This window comes from Barbatula barbatula, assembly GCF_947034865.1.
Source record: "Barbatula barbatula genome assembly, chromosome: 18".
Lineage (NCBI taxonomy): Eukaryota > Metazoa > Chordata > Actinopteri > Cypriniformes > Nemacheilidae > Barbatula > Barbatula barbatula.
Window position 1 is genome coordinate 10,844,937 of NC_136781.1, and position 27,694 is coordinate 10,872,630.

The following is a 27,694-nucleotide window of genomic DNA, read 5'->3' on the forward strand; positions in this document are numbered from 1 at the left end:
AATGCTTCCTATAAGAATTCATAAGGGTAGCCTCATATTTTTAAAGAGTTAAAATATTGCATATCGCAATGGTTTGCCATTACTTAAGTATTATTACTTGAAAAAGTATATTAAAAGAGCCTCGCCTCTTGTAAGCCACTTTGGAGAAAAGTGTCTGCCAAATGTCTAAATGTAATGTGAATGTAAAATTTTATGTTGATGCAGATTGCAGAGAAACTGGCACGTGTGCATGAGGGTATGCGTGTGCTGTGATGCATGAAAGATGATCAACAATCAGAGCAAATGAGAAACATGCATGTTTGTGTTATAACTTTCAGTTTATAAACATATTTTAATATATTCATAACTCAAAGCATTATCCTGTTGCATATTATACATCACATTATTTAGCAAGTTATCAAATTTTTCTTCCTTACCCAGCAGCCCTACTCTAAACGTTGCTGTATCTTACTGAAAAGTGTTTTGTCAAATTTTAATAATCAAAAGTTAAGGCTTACACCTTACATCTTTTTAATGAAAACAGGAAAGCAAATGAGACAAATTATCTCCCCAACATTGACAGGAACCATGACTGACAAGACATCTGTAAATTCGAGTTCCGTGTTATTGTACAACTCTCACGTTTCATGTATTTGATAGACTCATTACAGCCTCACCTCTAAAATCAATTTGTCTATGTTTGTAGCATCACTCTCATTACACCCTGTAAGCATGAGGAGCGTGTGTGTGCGTCAAAGCCCTTAAAAGCCTAAAACACCCAGTTTGGAAAGAGATAATTGAAAGCAAGACCAAGAAGATGACAGCTGTATAAAGCTGTAAACAAATTGAAGATAAAATATGGTGAGTTTTGTGATTGGACATTCATAAAACATTGCAGACTGTGACTTAAAACTCCCACCTGCCACAGGACCACACTGCTGCGCAGATTAAGGGGCCAAAAAGGGAGTCCTGAGAGAAGAGAGTAGCCAGGAGTAGAGGCAGAGCAGCAGATAAGAGGATGGAAAACTGGGCTGCTATGTAAAGGAGGGGGTTGGGATGAAAAGAAGCCCAAGTCAGGAGCACCAACACCACTGCCTTGACCTGGGGACGACTGGAAAAGGCAGGAATCCAATTAAAATCACACCCCATCGGCCTGCCGAGCAACCACCCCCTCACCAGGCTCACCAGGCTGACGCAACTTCACACTGGTCCTGCTAGATGTGTCATTTTAGAGCAGGTGAAAAGCAACAGACATTGAGATCATATAGTTCTAGACTGGTTACGCTTTCAGCAAGCAACGTTGTCTTAAAACTAAAAAAGACAATGACAAGTATGTAGTAAGTGTATGGTATGTAAACACAACAATAAAAGTGCTGAACATAGTGCAAGTTCTAGCATAATATACACAAAAATGCAATGTAACCTACGCCATGCATTCTTGTTGCTAGGCAGAAAGCTTTTACGAAACATGGTAGCGAATCAAGGCGGCATACTAGCGAGGGGTTGCATCCCATTCCCTGTAATGCCAACCTTATTAAAAATCAGCTGAGGGTGTGGTTATCCAGCTATTCATTGTCATCGTCTTGCCAATTATAGTGCACAGAACAGTACACAAGTTGGTATATTTTTACCATATAAGAATATCGCTTTGAATGGGTTTAAGAAGGGCTGGAAAAGATCTAATTTCAGACGAAGTAAGGACTTTGTTGTTCTGCCACCTCAGGAGACCAGTAAGGATTTTTTTACACATGAGAATGTGTAGATTCTATTGTGACTGTTCTATTATAAATTATATTATTTAACACATTCTATTTTAAATAATAGAAAGTACATCTGCAATATGCCTACAGCAAATACTACCCAACAGATTTAGCAAAAGAACTGGCAATATGGAGCTAATCTCTGTTAAACTAAAAAAATATATTTGCTCAACAACATTTTTAAAGAAGAACGCATGTATTCTACATGTTAAGCCAGAAATAACAACATACAAGGCCACTGCATTTGTAAGTATCTTACATGCAATTACATATAGTACCGTATAGGACACATACACTTATAACGAATACACTATACTACACAAGTGCTATAATGTGAGGTAACCACAAAAGTGTATGATAGTATAGAAACAGTGGTCATACTATTTTATCTTCGTTTGCATTAACTAGATTGTTGGCTAGGGTATCAATCTTAAAACAGCACTTCATCTAATTTCTCTCAGCAGTAATACTGGTCCAAAAAAACATTACAATGGAAATTATACAAAGGGTTTAAATATTATTGATAATTAGAACCTAAAACAAATGATATGTTATGATACATTTTTCAGCTGTATTTTAGCTAATTTAATAACACTGGATTATTCATTGAGGTAAGAAAGTTGATATACTTCAAAAAGTCCAAGATAGCTTCAGTTCCAATGAATAACAATACTTTTGATAGATGCGTTATTACAAAACATTTTACACATTCACACTTTGTACATTTTGTGCAAAAATCTATGTATTTAACATCTAGGCTACTTAAATGTTAACTATAATTATCTTGTGTAACACCAATTCTTTAACTCAGAGTTTATTGTAGAATAGAAACTGGATTTGGGTTTGTTTTCTTAAAACATGTATACACTTTTCAAGCAACACCTCACAGTAAGTGCAGTTTACAATAACTTTTAAACACGTAATTCTGGCAGTATCAGTATAACGTTTCATTTCAGATACATACATTTTCCATATGACCTTTAACTGGTTCTTAAAGATTTCTCATATCTCTGGAATTTATATTAAAACTCATACGGAAGCTCCACGGGTTTAAAAAAAACTTTTTTCCAATTAAACCTCTGAACCCAAGAAAAAACAGGGACTGGGCTATATTGTGTAGTCACTAATATTTCTGAATTTTTTCTCCATAAGTATGTTGTAATGATCGGGGCCTAAGGCGCCATTCCTGATAGTCAGACCTGGGCCTTTAAACTATGAATTACTTGTATTGTTGTAATAACCAACCAGGGGAGAAATTAGCCTTTTAAAGTGTAATGTATCTTGATCATTAGCAGCTTCAGAGCACATGGCGTAAAGCCAGGCCAAAATTGCCACCCTAGAGTACTGTATATCGCACCACTGCACACCATTACACAAAACAACATGCTACAGCTCTACATCGATTTAGAAATGCAGAATACGAGACCATCTAAAACACTATATCAAGATCTTTCCAACATTACATGGACCACTATCAAAATTAGATCAATGTCATTTTCTGCAATGGATTAGTTTAAAATGTCAATCAAGATCAATTAAAAGCAATTCAATACCATGGGTACAGTAATATAAGGCCATACATAATATGCAATAAACATTTGGTTATGCAACTATAAGAGAGAGTGTACTGAGAGAGGATGCCAGGCAGACAAAGGTTATTTGAGGGTTTAAAAAGCACAACCATCTGTTTTGATGGTTTCTATTTAATATCAACCTGTTTCATACGTCACCATCAAACATATTCGGTCCAAATACAATTGTACCATTTGGTTCTCGACAGTAAAAGTGAGATTACAGACGACTATACTAGAAACAGGATTTATGCCCTTTGTCAGCTATGGTGCGACTAGTAAAAGGCTCACAGAATCTTACAGTCTCAAAGAAAATCAGAAAAAGTTTTGAAAGTTTTAGAAATGAAGGCAAGCAACTTTTCGTTTCCTGTGGAAAGCGGTGGCACTGATGCCTTTAAATGCGGAGTGCGATCATAAATCAGAGGCTTCAATCCTTGATTTTTTTCGGCCATATGTCAAATGGCACCGATAGTTACAAAGCTAGAAGTCCATGTTAAACAGTCATACCATATCTTTCGCATAAAAGACAATAGATGACCTAAGAATTAAGGCACGAAAAAGTGATAAAAAAGAGGATACAGGTGGAACATGTTTTGGCTATAAAATCATTTTTCAAACACATTTTTGATTATTTTTTAAATATTTAAATTTAAAACTTTATTGCAAAATTAAACAAACACTGCTCTAAAACTGCCTAAACCCACAGAATAAATATCCATAGAGATACATTTCAAAAGCTTTGTATGGTACGATTTTAAGAATGAGTTTAAACACATGTACGTATGATCAAAGAGAATAAAGACACTTTAATGAAACGTTGAATGCATAATGAATTGTACAGTATATACAGTACAATTTCAATTAAACAATTTAATTATCGTGACGGGGACTCAAATCTGGAATAGTAAGTTGAATAATTGCTACAGAAGTCTCATCACGTAAAAAAATACAAGTGTGGAAAACCTTAACATATCATCATCTCTCAATAAAAGGTAAAAGCTTAAAGCACTGATGGGTTCACTTACACATGGGCTATACATTCAAATACATCAATTCAAACGATGTAGCCTACTTAAGCCTGGAAATATTCCGTCAATATTTTGTGACAGAAAATTTCCTTAAAAAGAAACCGCTCAAAGGCTCATGATGTTTCTTTACAAAATATGCATCTTATTAACGTCATTAATCATGTTTCAAACACTTCAAGATTCTTCCTGATAAACGTCACAGAAGGCCACGCTCTACCACAGAACCTCGAAATAATGCGCCATTTTTTATCCTCGGCAGAATGAACTTATATTACTCCTATACATTTAATCTATATACAAGCATATTTTTGTAGGTGATTCGTCTTTAATAAATGAAGAACGTTTAAGACCATATACCTATTTTTGTGATCATATATTTTATCAATATTTTGTCTCACTGCGGACCAAGGGTGAGCAGCTATTTACATTTTAGGAAGTCACAGATTTGATTCGCCAGTAAAAGAACAGAATACAACAGATAAAGTACATTTGATTTACACAAATTGCACTATATAGTCAGCCCCTGGAACAACGTATGACGAGGAACACTTTCCATCCAGTCCCGCTTTAACACCCCGAATACACTCGCTTCGGTTTGAATTATCAGCATTATAAATCACTGTTACAGTGTTTGGATGAAAAGGTGTCCACTGCGCTGTGGCATGTATACCAGCCATTTACAAGACTTTTTTGGAAAGGTGAGTTGGACGCAAACGTCCTGTGGTTGGGTGCGAACGTGTGGCTTGGTTGATTACATTGGTATTGTACAGACTCAGGTCTAAAAGTGCCCCGTTGTAGCAACAGAGGGTCCAAAATGGACTGTGGCCTGTGTGCCGTGTAGTCCAGACTGTTTTCAAACGTGTGATGAAAACGGGGCCTCATAGTTGACTCGGGTCGTGTGTCAGGGGACAGAGTCTCTTGGGATGGGGCAGTCATCGTTCGCGTCACTGCGTTAGAGACAGGCGTGTCTTGTTGTTCTGCAACCTCAGGAGACCTGGCCTCTACAAGGTGCTCGTCGTCTTCGCCGATTTTGCCAATGTAGGCCTTGCAATGCAGTTTCATGTGTTTGCGCAGGGAGCTGGGATGAGTGTAACATTTTTCACAGCCTCTGACCTTGCACGTGTAGGGTTTATCGCTGGAGTGAACGTGAGAATGCTTCTTCCGGTCACTGCTGTTTGCAAATCTCCGATTGCAGCCCTCAAATTCACATTTAAACGGTTTCTCACCTAAACGGGCAGAGGAGGGGGAAACGCGAGTTACGGGTGGGATGTACAGTCAGCTCATCAGTTGTGAGTGCACGGTGTCATTAAATGTGTTACACAGGATGTTGTAACAAAATTGTACTGCTCCAGACATTCAACAGGATAAAGGGCAGGATATAACTGTAGAAAACATCGTGCAAGCAATGGAGAAAAAAATATGAAATCCCCTTTTGATTTTCTTTTTCTTAAAACAGAGAAAATGTTTTATTCTATCATTTCGTAAAATGTCTCGTAATATTTTCATTTTAATAGGTTCACACTTTCTAACAGGCTTGTGACTTGACTTTTTTTATCAGCCATAAATCCGACTATTGAAAATAGGCCAATAACAAAAAACGAATAAAAATGAACAAATAATAGTTAAATAGCATAGCTTCTGTTAATCCAAAGTAAACAGCTGACTTGTAAGGTTTCCTGAAGTGTCAGGATTTTCATTTCTATTTAGAGCAGGGTGCCCAAAATATTAAAGTGCATTAATTGAGTCAATGTGCGTCATGGAGACAAAATATATATTTTTTTTTATTTGAAGATAAATTGTTTTAATAGTCTACATGTTGTTAATATCGAAATATTTATACATATATCGATAACTGAAAAATGTACTTTATAATATTCCACGTAAGATATTGTTTATGACAAAATATTTAAATATTTGTCATTGATCTGTCTACTCTACGGATTAACGTGACGTCAGATTTAATTGATTCAAACCTTGGTGTGCGTACAGCTCGAGCACACTATCATAGTAGAGACTGCAGCTGCGCCTTGCGTAAACGCTACGTCACAGCACTCCGGTGCCCCACAATTTATTTATTTATTTTCGCTGCATGAATGAGAGGCACCCAAACAACTGGCCTGTGGATTTATTTCACAAACACAAACGTATATTGCAGCACAACGCTGACAACTAAATATACCATAATGTCGCTAATATAAGCACCAGAAGTTAGAAGAAACAGAAACATGTTTATTAAAAGGGTAATTCATGTTTTGCTAATTAAAGTCTAATTCTAAACTCATTTGACTGAAAGAAAATGGACTGTGCAACAAATGTTATAATGCTGGACATGCCGAAACGTTTTAAATACGTGAATTCATGCGTGAAACACATTTTTCAAATATTTGATACCGGTACAGAAAAGAAATAGACTAATTACTACGATTTACTGACTCCGTCTTAGCTTGACGAATTATGTTAGTAAACGTGTCACTCCGAAGTCCATCCTAATTTTATTACGTTGAAGGCTGTCTTTAATAATAATAATTATGATAAAGTTATTGGAATACGGTTTTTAACTAACCTGTATGCGTTCTCTTGTGTATCTTGAGGTTTTCGGATCTGGCGAAAACCTTTTCACATCCATGAAAAGGGCAGGGAAAGGGTTTTTCTCCTGTGTGGACCCTGACGTGGTTGACGAGCTTGTATTTGGCTTTGAAAGGCTTTCTGTCTCTTGGGCAATTCTCCCAATAACAAACGTAGTCAGAGTGCTCAGGTCCTCCGACATGCTCAACCGTCACATGGGTGACAAGTTCATACATGGTCCCAAAATTCCTGGCGCAGGGCGGTTTGCCAGTGCCTTCTTGGCCGTCAGTCCACTTGCAGACTAGGTCGTGCTTCATGTTCTGCCGGGAGCACCTGAGAAAGGCATCACCTCCACCTCGCTGCATGGCCATGTTCAGAGGCTTATAGAACTCCAAAAACTGGGTGACTAACTGCTGACTGTTGGCCCTGGGGCAATTGAGTGACTGCCCGTATGAGTGTGTTCGTGAAAGAATATCTCCTGGAAGACCCAACATCATTTGGCCGCTGAGGTCCCGAGTTGCATCTGTAGAGCCATGGGCCTGCTCTTGATAGCTGGTGAAGAACGAGTGGCTCCTGCCATCCCTATAGCCGTGGAGGTCACGGTACCTTCCAATAGTGCCATGTTGGTTGGGTCTCGGAGCCAGCTGATCAGTTACTGGTGCCATGCCTGCTCCTGACAGATTTGTCCCAATGATAATGCCCCTAGGACTGGGTTCTAAGCGGTGACTGGTGTATCCAGGGTCTGAAAAATGGGTAACCGAGTGGTCAACATATGCACTGGCCCTCGTCTCGTGGTAGTCTCGAAAATTTTGCGAAGGGCAGAGTTTTAAGGAACTGCCAGTGGGGTGCCCCGTGTGCTCCTCTGCCAAAGGTGGCAGCACCACGCTGGGTTCAGTATTGCTCTCCCCAGGGTTGACGTAAGAAAGAGGGCAGCCACTAAACCGCGACAGGCTTGTCATGTTTTGTTGCAAGTTTGGCTGAGGGTTTGGCAAATCAACCAACCTTAACGTTCAAGATTTACAGACCTCTTTCCCATTTTCTCTGCTGCATCATCTGCATGTGCAGTTATTGCCTGAAAATCGCTCAGACGCAGAAGTCGGACCCGTTAAAATTGGTGTGAGTTCCATGCCGTTCACTTTGCCCTCTTGATTTGTGGCAATAACCGTGGTAGTAAAATGCTCCGAACCAGGCCATACTGCAATATAAAAGCACAGCAGGCAAACCTGCTTTTAAAAAAAACGGTGCTTTGGGATTGGTCGGGTTGCGCGATGATTGACAGTCGCTGGATTTGTTTTAAAAGGGACACGCAGGCGTTCACCACACGACTCCGTTTTCAAATATCTCAGTGAAAATTCTTTGATATGTGCCGCTCACGCACTGCCAGATATTGGTTGTTCTGTGACTGAAAAGCACCAGAGTGCAGAATGCAATATTGTTGCCTAAAACATCGAAATGTTTGCATTTTTATCGCCAAATGTGAACCATTAGAATTTCTGTGCCTTGAATGCTAAGCAACAGATATATTTCACGTCGAACAGAATTGAATCTATTAAACCTCGAATAGAAATAACCAAAGCAAAATGAACCAAGAATTCCAAAATTCCTTTTTTGGCCACGTAAACTTTTAAAGTACATGCAAGAACACATTTCTGTGCTTTAATATTTTCCTGATTGTACGTAATGAAAAATACTGCGACTTTACGTTGAATATACGCTTTATTTATTTTAGGACATTTTATTTAAACAAAACTGCGAACGAGCCAACAAGTTACTGTTATATTTTAAATATAAGAAAATTAGGTTCACCTTAATTCAGCCAGCATAAAGTAAACATTTTATCTTTTAAAAAAATATCACAGTGTCATCATGCTTGACATTTCCTGTACAAAAGTGAAGAAAATGTACTAATACTTTTATTGAGGAAACAATTTACTTTTCAGTAAATGCCAAAATATTTGCTATTAGACAGTTAATGACATGCACACATGGTAGACATTGATAGATTCTGCTTTTTATATCTGCAAGCGCAGTGTATTGATTTGTTGCTTATAGTAGTCTACAGTAGATTATTGTACAGAAAAATTGCATGGGCTACCTGTGTAGGTTTGTGTAAACGTTTGTTTCTTTTTTTGTTCGAGTGTGTAACGGAGGTAGACTCATGCAATGTGCTTTTGTCGGATACATTATTCTGAAGTAACAAATATGTAAATTAAATGAATGAATGATGACAAAACCGACAAATTTTAATTTGTGGTTAGTTTGCAACACAATCCTGTTTAAAATAGTGACATCCTTACAGTTTTGAACCCGGTAAAATAGAAGTGTAAATAACAACTTAAAATATTATTCTATAAAATACAAAACACAATTCCAGTGAGATCTTACCAATCAAGAAACAATCTGGTTATCTTCTCATATTATCAAATGCCTATATATAAAAATATAATTATTCTGAAAGCAGTCTCCCCATACCTTAGTGGGCACATGCCTAGGTTATTTACTTACAATTCTTCCCACACATGAAGTTATTGGGCTGTGTAAACATTACAAGAGAGCAATATTTACTTAAGAGTACAGTAACTTTATTTACAAGTCAAAAATACATTACCAGAATTATTTCAAAGATAATACATCAACCGAAAAACAAAAGGCCATTGTTATATTCCTAATAGCCAAAAATATTAGAAAATCGTCTTGATATCTACCACTGTTAAATGGCTCTAAAAAAACTAAATAATAAAATTAGGAGTTTTCTCCCACTCCACACAAATCTTCCGTAATAGTGGATATTTCCGTTTTTTGTATCTTCATTACTGGAAAAGAAAATAATTTCTGCACACTGTCATATAGGCCTAAAGCAAACAATCCAATCATGATTGTAAAAATTATATACAATTAAGACATTACCAATAAATGGCTCAGTTGCATTACAACACAAATAAAGATGAATAACTTTATTGTCGTTACACATATTGTCATTACATTTTATTGTCATTACACATAAAGAGCTGCATTACTAAAAAAATCAATGATTAAAAAACAATGATGAATGCCCACAAGTACAGGCTTTATAAGTTTTAATACATATAGGTATGGAGGCTACTAAATAGCCACAGTTCACATGGGTCACTGACAGGTCTTTGCTGCTGAGTTGATTCACCTAAAAAACAATGTACAAACTACATGTAGTCATGAAAAAATTACATGTAGTCATGAAAAAATTATACTTAATTAATATGCATTTTATACATTAAGGTTACTGTGGTTTTAACAAGATATCAATCCAAGAGGAGAGTAAGTGTGAAATGGAATTCTCGCGAATTATGCATTTAAAATGATATATGATCACTTACATATTCGGCATTCTGAATGTAAAGTAAACGAAAAACTAATTCCCTGTACGTTTCTAAAATTGAGTCTATCTTTAGGGTGAACAACTAGCTAATAAGTGTTACTCTTTGCAAAGAACTTAATAGGTTATTTAACGTCGTTAAATTTGATCCGCAAAAAATGAAAATAGACACTAATTGAAAGCCCAAGTGAAATATAAGTTTAAAAAGATTCACAGGGCCTATAGACGGTGTTTTTCAATGCTCGTTACAGTCAACCCTGCTAACAGCCCGTTGAATTTTCTAATATGCTGCATATGGTTTAATGGCTGGACAAATTACATTTCCAGTCATTTATGCTAAACCAAGTTAATACATTTTGTAGACACAAATGTTGATTGAATGTGTCACAGTTATCGCATTACTCCATACTTATTAAGTGTTTGAGATAAACAGGGCCTCTCTTCAGCAGAGCTGCTGATACGAAACAGGTTTAAGATGGAAGAATTAAGGAGAAGGATAACACCCCATATAAAGCAGCGATAAGCGACAAGACTATGAAAATTAAAAGTTACGCTTATCCTAGATGTAGATTCTCAAAAAAATATTAATGCAATGAAGTAATTTAGAGTAGGCGTATAACTTCATAATTGTGGTAATTTTGTCTTTTGGAAAATTAAATGCATTTAAAATGAGACCGATAGAATTGCAAAAATAATTAATAGGATATGATCTAGGCCTATAAGCTTAACGATAATCTTTAGGAACATTATCGACAAATTGCTACGTTTAACAATTGAATTCAATGGTCCTCAAAGTTCCTATTCAATTAGGTTATACTAACACATATAATAACACAATTAAGTGTATAAATATTAAATAGCTAGGCATGACGCATTACTTTTAGAAACATTTGGATTATTTAAATAGTCGCTCAGTACAGCTAGGAATATGCAGTTGGTTCACTTTAAGTAAAAATGTTTTACAAAACTTTCTTTATCGAGGATATAAAACAGCGTATAAAGCTTCTCAAAGTCGCGTGGCCTCATTTGCCCTTTATCGCTCTATTCCGAATTATAGTAAGTAACAGAACTGAACAATTCAGAGAGAGGAAGCATGAAACGTATGTTCAAAGCCACGCCTTGACGGTGAATATATGTCACGTAATACATTAAGCGCGCCCTCATTTGCATATACAAGATAGTATACATCTAGAAACGCAACTGTATACCACGAAAGCACAAAAAATCGTCAGTATAGCATAGCTACTCACACATGTTCTTGTGTAAGAGGAAAGCGAAAAAAAGAAAAGGGAGCAGAAAGGAGGGGGAGACAGAGTTTGCGAAAGATTGTGGAAAAGGATTGAATATATATATATATATATATTGCTAAAGGTCCCTATTAAAATGTATCTTTAAAAAGACGCTTTAAGGACTTTTTGTAAAAATATTTGGGGAGAAAAAAAGTAAGATATTCTGAAAAGCATACACAAGAATAAAAACATTGAATACTTACTACATTACTATTAGTTTCTAAATACTTCAGAACTATTACAACTATTGTATGGTTATATATAGCAATGGCTTGGTAACACGATTTAGTTTATTATCCAAAACATGCAACTCATTCAAATATATTTTATAATTAATAAACTTTAAAGTTATAATAATAAAAATCGAAAAAAAACTCACCTTAAAAACTATTAGATCATGGACCTATACATATGCTTGAGAAAGTGAAAGCGTGAAGCCGACGACTAGAGAAGAATGAGAGGCTGATTTAAAGTTTTTTGAATCTCTAAAATATAAAAGGGAGCTCCTTTCGAGAAGCGATTGAGGGGGAGAGGGGAACGTGAAATGGCATGGAGTATAAAAAGCGCTGCTTGAAGCACTCAACGGGTCTATGAACTTGATCAAATTTTATGTGTCATGCAGCGAGTCACCAGCAGCCCTGGGAAACCTCAACAAAAGCAAGAATTTTCAGCGACGTGAAAAAAATCGGCATAGTATACCGTCTTTCCATTTCTTTTATTCTTGAGTAGCCTACTGGCCTACTCCAATGGGGTGCTCTGTGTTACGCACTTTTGAGCGGCTTCAAGAGATATCTATAGCTTACTGAAAATTCGTTAAAAAATATTACAGATAGATCCATAACTAAGCCGATACAAAAAGAATGATCTGATAACACAGATAACCATAACGTCTTTTTCTTTCATGATTTTTCTTAATAATTTAACGAGGCTTTGCAAAAGTAAGTATTGTGAAGTTCACTGTCAAACAGCTTAAAAGTTTATGTAACTTTGGGAACAGCTGACGTGAAAAGCACGGGAAATAAACAAGCCTTGCTAACTTAACCGAAATAAAGTCCCGTTGCTTTACCTGAAAATAATGCCAACACCAACCAATCAAATCTACTCAGTGAAACGAACTGCCATTCTCAATACCAAAGCTTGCCAATCAACGAACATGCAGCCAATTACAGTCCTTCTTGACTGTCACGTGACAAAAAAGGAGCTGCGTGTTCATTGGCCAGTGTAGAGCTGCCTCCCGAGCTCATTTATGTGCAAGGAGTGAGTGATTGACTTTATCAGTCCAAGGACATCATTCGTCTGGAAAGGGGGGGAAGTTTGATCCTCTTTCTCACGGATCCCAGTTACGGGAGTTCTTCTCCCGTTTACAGAGACCCGGGATTATTATTTCGTTTTTTCACTTTATCCGATCTTGAGTGAAATTGTACTGCGTTTATAGCCTGTCTACTACATTCCACTAAGCTGGGGTTTCCCTTATTTTATTTTCCTTTTTACTTACTTTTCTCGAGTGAGCCCAATGACTATGCTTCTTGATAGCGCTCCTCAGTTCCCGTCACTAGGAGTAGGTGGATTCGGAACGCCGAGGCACCATGAGTTGGGAAACCGAGACCCGGGACTGGGGCTTAGTCCCTTTGCAGATTCATCGCACTCGGCAGCTTTCAAGATCAGCCCCGTTACTCATGATATCACCTCCAGTCAAACATCGGCTTTCACCCCGCAAGCTACTGGATACGCCGCTGCGCTTGGACACCACCACGGAGGGCAAGTTGGTTCTTACGCTGGTGGACCATTCAATTCGACCAGAGACTTTCTCTTCAGAAATAGAGGCGCTGGCATCGGAGAGACGGCACCCCCGAGTGCCCAACATGGAATCTTTGCCGCCTCTGCTGGGAGTCTACACGGGCCCCCTGGAATTTCGGACAACCCGGGACATCTGTTGTTTCCTGGACTTCACGATCAGAGCGTAAGCCACACTTCACCAGCAGGACATGTTGTAAACAGCCAAATGCACCTGGGTTTACGCGGGGACATTTTTGGCCGTCCGGATCCGTACCGACCTGTGGCGAGCCCCCGTACGGATCCTTACGGCACCGCTCAGCTCCACAACTACAACCACCCCATAAATATGAACATGGGGATGAACGTCCCCACACATCACGGTCCGGGGGCCTTCTTCAGATACATGCGGCAGCCTATTAAGCAAGAATTGTCTTGTAAATGGATAGATGAGAATCAGATGAACAGACCTAAAAAGACTTGTGACAGAACTTTTAGCACAATGCATGAAATGGTAACACACGTTTCAATGGAACACGTTGGCGGCCCAGAGCAGAGTAGCCATACTTGCTTTTGGGAGGATTGTCCGAGAGAAGGGAAATCCTTTAAGGCCAAATACAAACTCGTGAACCACATCCGAGTGCACACGGGAGAAAAACCTTTCCCTTGTCCCTTTCCCGGCTGTGGAAAAATTTTTGCAAGATCTGAAAATTTGAAAATTCACAAAAGAACTCATACAGGTAAGCCGTATCCTCGTTGTTAACCATACAATTTAAAGCAATTACATGCACTTAACAAATGCAGCGGAATACATTTAAAAAAATAAAGTTTTCGTTTAAATTGGTCTGGTTGTATCGCTAATGTTGAATTTAGAACGAACGCAATTTGTTTATAGACTCATTTCTTGATTATTATGTTAAGGGAGTTTAACGTATGCTTTGGTTGACTTATATAGGCCTATACCTACAACGAGTTTAAAATAAATGTTTTCTTTATTTTGTTCTGTTGAGCAAAATAATATTTTGACAAAATGCATTGCAACAGATGAAAATATCAACATGCAAACTGCATGCCCGATTGCACAGATAAATTATGAATGGATTGGCCTCTTGCATTTGTAAAGCCTGTGGCCTAAAGTTAGTAATAGCATGCGTTGTGTATAATGCACTCAGTAAATGCATGAATAACATTTTCAACAATCGGCCCGGTTAAGTGTGAAGTGGGCAATGTCTATTTAGTCTGGTTGGTGGATTTGTGTCTAAATACCTGACCCCATTTGTGATTCAAATGTAATGTAAAGCAATCCGTAGACAGGAAACGTTTACGGATTGTTTAGCAATTCAAATTTACATGACCATTCATTCAGTTTAAGTTATTAAAGCAAATACAAAAGGTCCAAGGCAACTTGGGGAAGAAATAAAGGCTATAATAGTAATAATTCGGGGAGTAATGTGAGCGTGTGTGTGTAACCGACAATTTGATGCGAGTGCAGCATGACCTATATTTTCGAATGCCACAACTGGAAGTTATGCTGAACATCAACGCTTCCAGTTATTTTTCTAAAATCTCAGCGTTTGCTCTCAACTTGCAGGTGAGAAGCCGTTCAAATGCGAGTTCGACGGCTGCGACAGGCGGTTTGCAAACAGCAGCGACAGGAAAAAGCACATGCACGTGCACACATCTGACAAGCCATATATCTGCAAAGTGTGTGACAAGTCCTACACACATCCCAGCTCTCTCAGGAAACACATGAAGGTAAGGGAAAGTTTGTTATAAATGTTATAATAATATAATGTATAATCTGCATTGATTACCAACTAGTGTTGCCAACATTATTTAAATAATGATTAATATTTGATTAACATGCTCATATATAAATGTATTGAAATATGCAGAGCATGGAGTTAAATACATTCGAAGCAGTCCTGTGTGTGTTTTTTAGTTTTTAAATAACAAATGCCCCACAGGAATCAGGAAAGATGTATTCCTAAACATGCATGATTAAACTTAAAGTGTAACGTCGTGTCATTGCCTTGTCATTCCTGTATTTCATCTACGAACGTTATAATTTAAGGTACACGATTCACAAGGATCAGAGTCATCTCCGGCTGCAAGCTCTGGATACGAGTCGTCAACGCCGCCAGTTCTGGTTTCTGCGAACACTGAAGATCCGACAAAAACACCCACGTCTGGCGTGCAAAATACGTCTGCACACAGCGATGGACTACCACCAAATTTTAACGAATGGTACGTTTGAAGCTCCAAGCAGACTCCAATGTGGACCAAAAGGTTGATGTAACCTTTAAAAAAACGATTTACTCTGTGGCGTACAAAATGGCATTGCAGCAACGGGAAGAGATGAGAGTTCGCCAACAGGACTCGACCATTCTCAGGATTCGAAATTTGACTTTATTCCGAGTTCGAAGAAAACTAGCAAGGCATAAAATAACAAAATAACACTTTCTAAGAATAAATGATTTTCCTTTAGGTTTCAGATTTCAGATGATTATTTTATTTTTCATTTTATGTATTTTCTGAAAAAAATATTTAAAAAATAATGGATAAAGGAATACTATTTCACGGTGTTTTATATTGAGGTGAACCTCACCTTTGATTGATTGTTAAAACTTCAGACAGTCTTAATAAACGTGCCAAAGTCTTTGTCTTGAACTTGAACAAAAAATAAATCAGAAATAAGTATATAGCCTACTCGTGAATGTATTTCATTGTTTGATGGAGTCAAATCTGTTGTCCAGTCTTTTTTCAGGTTGAGAAATGTGGTATTAGGTTGCGATTGTTACATTTGAATATAACGTTGCCTTTGTTAATAACAATGTAAATACATATCCATGATGCCATATTTATCAATTTGTAATTTAACTATCGGCAAAAGAGCCGAATCTTAAATGATATTTATGGAAATGTTTTCTAACAAGACTGTACAGTTTTGAGTCGATAACCAGTTTTAACGATGAAAAGGGAAGTCAGCTCTAAAGTTCCCACCATACGATTGTACCTTTTTTAACCAATATATGTGTCTTATCTGGGTCGTGAAGTATTAATTATATTAATCATGACATGATATGATCTATAGGTTCAAGAATAAATTTCTTATAAGAGGATCAGTCTAAAAAGAAAAGGAAAAACATTGGGGTTATTTTTTTAAATAATTTATGAATCAGCCATATAAGGAGTAATACGTTTCTGGTTCTTTTAAAAATTGCTTTCTTTGTTTTTTTCTCTCCCTTTTCTTGTACTCTAGCATCACAATATAGACTACATTTCTATGATAAAACAATAAGATAAAAAGTTTAGGCCCACTTATCATTTTGTTCATATACATCAAGATCAGATACAAGCAATAGCATAATCTTAATTCCTGAACTTTGGACATTCTTAAAGACATTATATTCTTGGGTTTAAGGTACAACCATTTAAATCAGTATGGTATTCCATTTTTGATGGTTCCAGAACTGTCTTTGTGGATGCAAGTCTGTGTTTAATGTGTCAAAGAGGAGCAATGATCTGTCACAACAGTAAACTCATAATAAAACTTTTTGTCAGTCAGTTTGCATTGTTTTAAATGTAGTTCTTCTGTGAATATAGCGTGCTGTTTGTTACAAGTACTGTGGTATAACATATAGAAGAATTTGATTACACATGTGCTTGTTTTATGTGAATAACTCCAAATGTGGAACTGTATGTGTGGATGACATGTAGTATTAAGAGTACTAGAATTTTTCATAAGAAGGGGAAATGTGTTCAGTAACACAGTTACAGCATTGCATTGGTACATATTTTTTAAGAATGTAAAAATATGCATATAAATATATTGTGAACATGATTTCAAACCACCAGCACTACTTTGGAAAACAAACGTAAAAATTCTGTACCTCTTAAGTAATGGTGAGATCAATACATTTATTTAAATAATTTAATAAATATATGTTTTATAAACTATTTTCTATACATTAAGTTCTAAGAAATAAAGATTTATTTCAGTCACCCTAAATGTATCTTTACCCCTGATCTTACAGACATATATGTACTAGTGGAACCTGAATGTGATTTTGTAAAATTTTCTTGAGGAAATGGGTCATGCAAGTTATTCCTGAAAAGCTAATGTTCAACTGATGAACTGTGTCACTGTGCCAATTTGAGGCCAACTATGTTACTTCAACGTACCTATTCGAAATTCAGCAAAATCTTGTACTTTTTTCGAAGTGGATTTATTGCTTGTTAGTTTGTTTAACAGACTATTTATGACAAAATGTGAAAAGTTTTGAACTGGAATTAAAAGAAACCCTGAAATGTCCAAAATGAGAAGCTCAGTTATTTTATTCAGTTCTTCTGATACATTTCTGTTTCTAACCGTGATCTTATTGACTGCCCGTTTCACCAAAGGCAGCACACTTGAACTTGACAGTAACATGCCGCCATTTTGGCATTCTGTTCCTTTAAGAGACGAAAAAGTTGTGTAGGTTGTGTAGCTTTAAAAGCGCTCTTCAAACGGCAGATCTTATTGTTGGTTTTTTATTTATTTTTTGTAATTGTTTAGATAATGCAAATAAGAAACGAAAATAACATACAGTTTTACCTAAGTATTGATTTAGCTATTAGAAAAGAATAAGTTGTAAAAAAACTGCCATTGACAATAATATTGATAATAATATAGTAAATGGAGCTAAATTATTACAAACAAAAATGCTACTATACCCTAAGCATTAAGTGGGTTTTCGCATTAGTAAGGGTTCTCTATGCAACCATTATTTTGGGGGACATGAGAGGCTTTTTTCCCTCCCTTCATGCCCTAAACTCCACCCAAACCACCCCCATCTTCAAATACAAACACTTTTACAAATTCATCTGCGCTGCATTTTGTTATTTCATGCGCAAGCGCAGTTTTTCCAACATTTCTCTTCTCCAGCCTTTCTGACATACTTCGTGACGTCACAACATGGCGCTGGCTGTTTTGCTGAGGCACACTGAAGCACCAGCTGATACTGACCGAGTGTGTTTGTTCTGATTTTTGGTTTAAAACGGCTGCGAACGAGTAAAAACGAGCCTATCATTAGGCTTATATAGTAGAAGTTTGATTCTCCTACAACCAACTAAAGAAAATAATTTTCTAATAAAGTCGGAAGATCGGCACGTCTGCAGTCACTTGGCGGGAGTTTAAATAGTATTGGTTGATAGTTTGCTATAATTTTATCAATTAGGCTAATATATCTAGAATACATGATGGCTTTTCTAAAACATTTGCTAACGCAAGGCTGGATTTTGGATAAATAAACGCGGGTTTTATTTAACGAATAGGCAACTTTTTGTAATTAAATTAAAAACCATAACTTTGCCATGGAGTAACTGGATATAATAAGTCTTCTGACCAGTACAACTATATGGTATTTTCTCGATTCCTTCCTGAAGCCCCGCTACATATAGCTTGGCTAAGCGGGGTGGCACTAAGAGGATAAACCGACATGAGCAGGTTCCAAACGCTTTTTGTCACGCAACTGAGTACGTGATCTTAAAAGACTCGGGAGCCACATTACCTTGACTTGCCGTAGTCAGCACGACGTGTCTCATGAGTCTTTTATTACTCGCCTTTCATGCGCTTTTAACCCTTACATATTTTTATGTATATTTATTCTAAATATACCCACTGTGACATAGCCTACATCTTATTAAGGCACACTAATGCTTAGTGTTATGCAGACGAGAATAGTCTACCCATGCATCAAACAAATTGTAACAACCAACGAGGGATCTTGGGTTTTACAATGTTGTAAAATACCAAAAGGTAAACAGGAAGATGTAGGCCTAATTCTTTTGAAAACTAGTAGGCCTATATCAATACATATTCGTTCAATTGTCCTACAAATTACAGAGGAACGTGTTGCATCATATACACAACATAAAAGTACTAAAAGTAAAAACACATATTTTACGATTATAATGGAGCATTTAGGGGAATAATGTTTTTTTTAAATCCACAGATAACGTTAGGTTTGACATTATCACGTCCACAAAGTTATACACTAAAGGTAAGCGAATTTGGCTTGTTTTTTTGTTGTTGCTATTTACCAAACAATGGGTTACAACGTAACCGTGAAAGTAAGAGACAATTTGCACGTCAATTAACCCTTTTCAGTGAGCTCTACAATGATTATTCACCTGCAGGAAAGCGATGAATATGCAAAGGTGCTCAACATGACTCTTAATCCAGGATGTGTCCTTTCAAAACCTACTTTGGATGTGTTGCAAGCCTATTGTAATGTTAAAGCAAGGCAAATGGAGCCATCATTTACCTCAATTATTCATTGAAATTAATAAATTAAATTGATTTACACATATCATCATTTTAAAAGAAATACAATTACGATTTTATTCTCATAAATTGAATATTCTGATGTCCAACATATGCCAGTTGATTCATTTATTTCTTTTTGAAATGTGATGCTTCTGTGTTCTTGCTTTAAGGTGGATGTTTCAGAGTCGGCCTGTTTGCGCCTCAGTGGTTACCTCACACAATTAAAAGACTGAAGTTGTCAAATCAAATCGATTTCATTTAAAATATTGGATGAATTACTTAAAATGTATTTCATTATTTGTTCCAAAGGGAAATTAACAGTATTGCGTCATCTTTTTTTCATTTTGCGCAAAATCGGCAGATTAAAATACGACTAATTAACTTTCTAATAACATTAAGCACAGGTCCAAAGAACCATAAAAAAACATAACTCAATAAAAATACAACGGTTATCAACGTAGGCGGCTATGAAAGTGCTTTTGTTTGCATTAAACATTTTTACTGAACTGCCCACTTATGGAATTATGTTTCGGAGTAAGGGGAAATTTTGATACGTTTAATTACATACAAAAGACTCATGGGACTTGTAACGAACCTCTGACACTGAAGATGATAAAAGATAGACAGGTGAGGATTAATTCCCAAAACCGCGTCCTGTCCACACACACATAATCACACACTTACACGAAGAGAATTAAATCTCTCTATGCAGCATTATTCATTCTCTTTTGCACTGACCTCCCAATTTAGCATTTCACAAACGTAAAAATTGCACCAAAGTTGGAAATCAAGGAGTAAGCAGCAGAGTTTGTTCACTTTCTTCTAGTCAAAATAATTTCGGTTAAACAATTCAAAGTGCTGTAGTAATGTCCGACTGTAAACGTTTCCTAAGGTGTAGATATCTCACAGAATTGTATACTTTTATCTTATCATGACACTTCATTTTGTAAAAAACATATGTTAATCAAATCATATGTATAGGCAAATTTTCCAAAATCATATTCAAATATGAATAATTCAAATAAATATGAGTATGTTGGCTCAATGCTTGAAAAAAATCTACATTTAAGACAATTGAGTTTATATGATTCTGTCTGCATGATGAAATAAATTTCCCTCCAGTGAAGCTTTGATTATTAAAAATGTCCACATCACCAATATTAGTCACATCATGAAAAATATCAAGCAGATTATAGAAAAAAAATCCTCATACAGGCAAACACTAAAATAAAAATAGACAATGTTTTTAAAAAAATTTCTTTCTGAGGTCTGAAAGCACCAAGTTGTGGTTTCTCATCATGCTGAGTCACTTACATCCTATTAACAGAAGACACAGAGTAAAGGCAGATCTCTAGCCTGCCCTGCAAACAAGGGTCAGAGGCTGGCAGGGGGCGAGAGAGCAGGTGCTAGTGGTTGGTGGTAAAGAAGCCTAAATAAATACTGCGACCAAAGCAACAACATACAAAAGGCATAAACATTGGGAGAGAAAGTATCACTTCTGCTCCAGACTTGACATAGTCATTATAAAGTTTTAAAATTACGACTATTTTTAAAAATTGTTCAACATCATTTTAAAAACCCCTCCTTCCAAACTTCTTTGTTTCATTTCATGTTGTTACTTTCAAGGACCATACCAATATTCCCACTGAGGTATTTAACTTGAATGCGTTTTAGATTAAGAATCCAATAATTTTGTGTAAGATTGTTCATTCTTTTTGGCAGTAAGCATTGCTTCATTGTACAGCAAACATCTCCTTTTTTTAAACCTTTTTTTAGTCCTGATGTTGAGCTTGTTTGCAGTTTTCACCTGATGATTCACACTGTTGTTTATGATTTCTTTCACAAAGTTATTACCCCAAAACAGTGAACTCATATAAGTTTTTTTTCTTGTTGTTTTGCAAAAACATTACAAACATTTGAGTGGGTGAATGGGGTGCAGGTATATAGGCTTGCAAGGGGGATGGGCAGCCAGGTGCTGTGGAAATTGCCCGGCTATTGCCAAAGAGACCTCATGCCAGGATAATGCAAGGTCCAAAGGTGCACCAGAGTCAATCCAGTCCCTCATGCTGCTTACCACTCAGTGCCTGAGGGCCCATCCCCTGTGTAATTGTTTTCCTTATTTCCTTTTGGGGGACATACTACAATGGATTATAATTTACAGCTTTTCTTATCATTTTATTAATTATAAAAGTCTCTTTGTAATTATTCTGTTTTTGATTCCTGACCACACATTTAAGAACTACACTTAATAGAGTTCACTAGTATTTGTTTCGTTTCTTTAGGTTATAATAATGCATGGATGTTTCATGGTAAACTAAATTAATGTAAATGCATGTACTGAGATTTTAAAGAGAATTTAAATTACTGCTATTGGGTAATTTGTTTTATCAAACATATATGCTAAAAGGCTGTACATTTAAAATCCAAATTTAAGGAGAAAAATTGCTTGGTCTGGATTGTGTGAAAATGAACTGATTTTTACACAGAACAAAATTGGTGTGACTACATTTACATCTACATTTGGCAGACGCTTTTTTCCAAAGCGACTTACATTGCATTTTACTATACATTCGTTTCTAAGTATGTGCAATCCCCTGGGTCCATACCCTTGACTTTGGCGTTGCTATAGCGCCATGCTCTTACCACTGAGCCACAGGAAAGCCATACAACTATACTATACAAGCATCCTTTAGTAACTGTGTAAATAAAAATATGCGATGCATTTCATGTCTTCAAGTATAAATATAAAATAAACAGAAAGGCCAGACTGAATGCTAAATTCTAAAACGTTTAAAACAAAGTATAAACATTGAAACAAAAAGCTATTGATCACAGACAAGCAGCATATCAAAACCAACGTAATATCAATGTATTCTTTTTGCCCTTAAAATGTCAATACAAGTACATTTTATAGGAGAAAGAGATTGTTAGATCATTTGTTTTCTGATTGCATTCTAATCACTTTTAAAGCCTCACGTCAGTGTTTGTCATAGATGCATCCTGGTTGTAATTCTGACGAAATGTAAAAACACTTCACTTGGCAAACACTTGAGCAACTCGAAATTAATGCAAAAAAACTTTATTCATAGGTCAGATAGCTGCAATTTCTCTGGAAACTTAAGCGTTCTGATGAGTGAAACCGCGATAATGGATTCAAATGTAATCGTTTTAAGTCTTCAAACGCGAAGTTTTCAAGTCTTTTAAGTGTTTTAGTTGTTAAATTCATACTAACTGTGGATTTTATTTTAGTTTCAACGTTATACGCGATATATTGAGCGTTGGTCTATTTAACGGCTAGTTATGAAAAAGCATCTACAATTTCATATTCAACATAAAATGACACTCGCTCAAAACGGGTACAGCCTAATATAGATCTGAAGCAGCAAATTTTGAAGCAGGACATAAATACGGTGTCTTTTTGCGATTTAAATAATATATACATTTGCCAGTTCCATTGAGTCACTAACCAGTCAATCATGCATTAGATGCAAGATTGCATGATAAATTTACGGAGAGGTGACATTAAACAAACCGCTAGTCACATAAAAGTGATCCGAGACATCTGTATGTGAAGAAGTCGGACAATCCCCCACAAATGGAAACACTATGATAAACTAAAGTACCCAAAATGTCGGAAGGTTTTAGAGGAAAACGGCCTGAATACTAAGATTTCAAATATAATACTTGTCCGCGTATATTGAATCCATGGCCAGTTATTCTCTCTTTAAATGCGCTATATCTCCTAAATCACCGCACAGTGAATCCATGTGAATTATATTGTTTAATTTTGCATCTCTGCCGAGTGATTTTGGAACATCATCTAAATAAGGTGAAATGTGGGGCAGTCAGGCTCAAGTAGACTGGTTGTCGGAGTCGGTGAAGTGTAAAATTGCAACACCAGACAGCCAGCATAATAGCTCAGAAGGGGGCTAATGTTCATGCTACATTCACAGAACATTTCTATAATTGCTAAATTAAAACGGGCTATATGTATACCGAGACTATTTTGTGTTCTTTTAATTTATTTATATTTTACAGCCTATTTTATTTGAAATTGCTAATAATTCTGCATGTCTCTTCTGTTTAAGTGTTATGAGTGTACACGAGGAGAATGAACAACATTTGTACTGCTGAGGTCTTCTAGACATGCATTTATTTATATTAACGTGATGTGTGTACAAAAGTGCATTTTATTTATAAGTGACAACACTGCCCTCTGCTTTAAAAGAAAGTTGTCACTACTTAAAACTGAACAGATTTTTGTGCCAAATAGTCCTACAAAATAATGAGTTTGTGGTGAATTTCTAACAACTCACAGGGTCTTTCATTGACGCATTGGTGCTTTCATCCAAATGCATAGTCATGGAGGGTAATTCATGTTCATATATGAATATACCCATAATTTATTAGAGGTAAAGCAGAAAGAAACTTGGAACACCATCTCTAAAATTATGAATAAAATGCTTTTGAAAAACATCTTACACAACACAGGATTTGTTTAAATGGTGAGATATGGACAGTCCAGCAAACTCACTGTCTGATCAGAGCATGTAGACAGACAGACAGATAGACAATCATGTAGATTAAGAGTTAATCCATGTTTAATTCCAGCTGCCCCCCTGAGAGTGGGACCCTAAAACAAACCACAGTCCACTCTTTAAAACTCATACATCCATGGGGGAGGCAAAAAAACTCTGCCAAAAAGTGAATTTATGAATTGACATACAGTATATGAATCACATGTCCAATTTAAATATTCAAGTCTTCACTATGGAAAACGCCACTTCTGACTGCACTTTTCAATCCTGCATTCGACTATGCAAGAACATTATCTCTCCTGATGGTCTCTTAATACGAACACTAAGAGATAACCACCACCCAAATGCAAGACTACAGGAAAAATGACTATACCCTTTAATAACATACATTAACAGCAGCTGCAGTCAGTGTGGCTTCAGTTATCACTGGTCCGGATGTCACATGCGCTAGGCAACAAGCAGACTCCCACAGGGGATTCAAATGTCACCTCGTCCAAATCACTGTATAATGACATATTTGATATCTACAGTTAGAATATAGAAGTAATGCTTCTGTATTCATCTTCGGTTATTCGAAATGGTACTTGGGGAGGCAAGTAAGGAATTCTGATGTAAAAATGTTCTTTATGTAGTGCTTTAAGATATGATGGAAACTAACATTAGGTTAAATGTGTTACACCAGGGACAGACAAGATTGAAGAATCTGAAACATTAAACCTACTCTGACATGGCTGCCGTTTATTGTGCACATCTCAGTCATTCAGACACGCATTCATATCTCGCTATTCCCGCCTGACACATTTTCTTTTCATTTAGCCATTAGACCTGTCATCCCTACAATGCATAAGCATTCTCCTACTATTTGGACAGAAAATTGCACCCCAATTAAAAGTAATCAATGGCTGATGAGTAAATGCGGTAAAAGGCTATTTCCATGCTTTTATTTATTTTAAATACATTTTTGACCATCAATGTTTCTTCTATACAGGATGGTTTTTGATGGGCAGTGGAGCGGCGGAACAAAATAAATTGTTGTGCAGAGGAGCCACTAATTATTTAATGAATTTTTTATTTATTTTAATGTCAACTTAATGGCAAGTTGTTGCACCCGGGAATGGAAGGGTCGGTGGAAACTATTTACACAAGCTCCAGCACTTAATACCACGCTATTATATGAAAACCACTGTCGAATTTTCACCTTGCCTCCAATTCAGGTGTTTCCATCAACACCTGTCACAGCAGAACCACGCCCTCATTAAAAACATCACATACAACAGAAATTCAACTGCATCTTGGATAACTTCCTCTCAAAGTTTGACAGCCAAGCGGCAAGGGTGATTTGATATCCTTTTTATTCATATGAACTGACAGGTTCTCCATGGAGACCGCACTGGGACCTGCAGAAGAGGCATGGACAGCTGTGTAATTATTGCTCTCACATGGATGGAAAGTAAATAATTAATTGCCTATAGCAGCCATTAACTGGACAAACACAATAAGCTCTATAACAATCTAGTAACACATCCACCGAATGAAGATTATTTCTGCACAATATTCTATCAGATAATAATTAGTACTTTAGACATACTGCTTGCCAATGAAATAAATGTTTCTTATACAATATAGAGGAATATGACATGATATGCTCAAAACTAAACAACAAAACAAAAAAATATATATTTACAACCAAGAGGATATCTTTCATATCTTTCAATTAATTTAGCCCTCAGACATGCTCCGATAATTTGGTTTAAGAAGAATTTGCACAGTTTGAGACATTGTTGAGATTTCTTTTAAACTCTAAAGATACATGCACCAGAAATGATGTACGTCTTTTAAAGTGGAATACTTTAAGCAATTTGGTCTCCATTTAATCTCATTGCTGTGCAGGAAAACAATTTTTATATCAAAATGATCTCATCTGTGATTCATTTTATTTTAAAAAGGGAACAAATATTTCACATTGTACAGTTTTCTTTAGTAATATACTTTGGATCTATTTCAATGAATCTTGCCATTAACAACACTGTGGTGGGAAGAAAACGGCCTTGCTGCCAAGATGCTCTAAAAACTGAAATATTTATGACTTCCAACAACAACATTAAATGTTTCTGTAATAACATTTTGAAAAAGATTTCTCATTTGTGATTTACAAGAGAATTCTGGCTTCTTTTAGATGTGTCTAGAGATTATGAAAGGTTAATAATGCCATATCATCATAGTAAATAAAACCCACTATATCTAGACAATTAAGTACTAACTCTGTAATATTAGACTGGTTATGCCTCTGAAAAAAATTATCGATTATAATCTATACTGGTTTAACTGATAATCCCTTCAGTGTAAATATTAGCCTCCTGATCTACCACTCACAATTCTGCCTCATGGCATCTGCTCTGAAGACTTTAATGGCACATTCTGGAGACCGGAACATCAGCTTGCGTCTACCTACTCATTTCAACCCTCTCCTCCTTTTAAAAAGCAACACACTGACTTCGAGAGTGTCTAAAAGATTTGGTTGAGTTTAAATCCCATAAGACCGTTTCATGAGAGCATTGTACACCTTGGCATTTGACCCATTCTTGTAAGGGTCCTGGGAAAAGTAGAGAGGTGCATACAGTCTGAGGCTCCTAAAATATAACAGTTTTTTCTTAACCTTACCCTGACCACATGTGGAGTTATGAGATCTCTAGAAAGTGTGAAATCAAAAAGAAGACTGAAATACTGCACAGACACAGAGAGCTTGAGATGAATGTATACAGATGCAGAGAGGTTCTAAGGTCTCAAGAACACATATGTACTTGATATGGTAACCAATGAAAATGTTTAACCTGAAGTCCATGTCAAACGCACATGAGGCACTGTATCGTCTGGTGTGTTCATGTTTGCAGATTTGAAAAAAAAGAGTTATGAGGCATGCCTGACTACTTCATATACATGTGTACAATGTGAATCACACAAAAGAAAAAAAACAGAATGAAGCCCCAAACCCTTAACATAACATCACTCAGGCAAGAGCAGATTGCATTAAAATGCAGAAATATGAACCAATTCATATGCATTATCCACTTTAAAACGAATTGCCATGAGGCGTGGATATAACAGCACTTATCAACACAAATTATTTTATCACACACTCATAAATAAATGTAAAAATAACACGTGTCAGGTGAATCTGGACAAATGGTTCATTTTCTTTTTCCCTCAGCAAATATAGATGGTTTTAGGTTTGGGTGCAACTAATTCTGTCCGATATTGGCAACATGTGCTCGATACTCCACTCAGCGCCGGCTCGGTCTGTCCTGACTTTCTGTGTTACAGCCCCTGAGCTTTGTGCCGTGTGTCCTGCATTTGTTCTCCTGACTTTACAGGGGCCGCAAAGAACTCTCCAAGTTTCCATTCATGCTTCTCATTACTGGGGCATGTTGGGGTTTTATGAAGCCTTGTAAACCCTTGAATTACTGCACTTTAAAATAGATTTTGACACTATTATGTGACTGTGCTTATGGTAAAGCCTTTCATTGCAAGA

The 27,694-nt window shown here is 36.5% G+C and overlaps 2 protein-coding genes across 2 annotated transcripts; one reads left to right on the top strand and one right to left on the bottom strand.

Annotated features, from left to right (window-relative positions):
- Positions 1-4,947: 4,947 nt before the first annotated feature.
- On the bottom strand, positions 4,948-7,862 carry zic6 (zic family member 6; the record flags this gene model as incomplete). Its single annotated transcript, XM_079479467.1, has 2 exons — positions 4,948-5,564; positions 6,902-7,862. 2 exons carry the CDS (start codon positions 7,860-7,862, stop codon positions 4,948-4,950), a joined length of 1,578 nt encoding a protein of 525 aa, XP_079335593.1.
- Positions 7,863-12,817: 4,955 nt separating this feature from the next.
- On the top strand, positions 12,818-16,883 carry zic3 (zic family member 3 heterotaxy 1 (odd-paired homolog, Drosophila)). The gene is made up of 3 exons (XM_079479470.1): positions 12,818-14,057; positions 14,909-15,072; positions 15,392-16,883. The coding sequence occupies exons 1-3, from the start codon at positions 13,058-13,060 to the stop codon at positions 15,572-15,574; spliced, it is 1,347 nt and encodes a 448-aa protein (XP_079335596.1). The 5' UTR covers positions 12,818-13,057; the 3' UTR covers positions 15,575-16,883.
- The last annotated feature ends 10,811 nt before the right edge of the window (positions 16,884-27,694 follow it).

Coding starts and splice junctions, on each gene's coding strand:
- zic3 (XM_079479470.1), top strand. CDS start 13,058: ATGACTATGCTTCTTGATAGCGCTCCTCAGTTCCCGTCACTAGGAGTA. Junction 14,058..14,908: donor TCACAAAAGAACTCATACAG/GTAAGCCGTATC, acceptor CTCAACTTGCAG/GTGAGAAGCCGTTCAAATGC. Junction 15,073..15,391: donor CTCTCAGGAAACACATGAAG/GTAAGGGAAAGT, acceptor TTATAATTTAAG/GTACACGATTCACAAGGATC.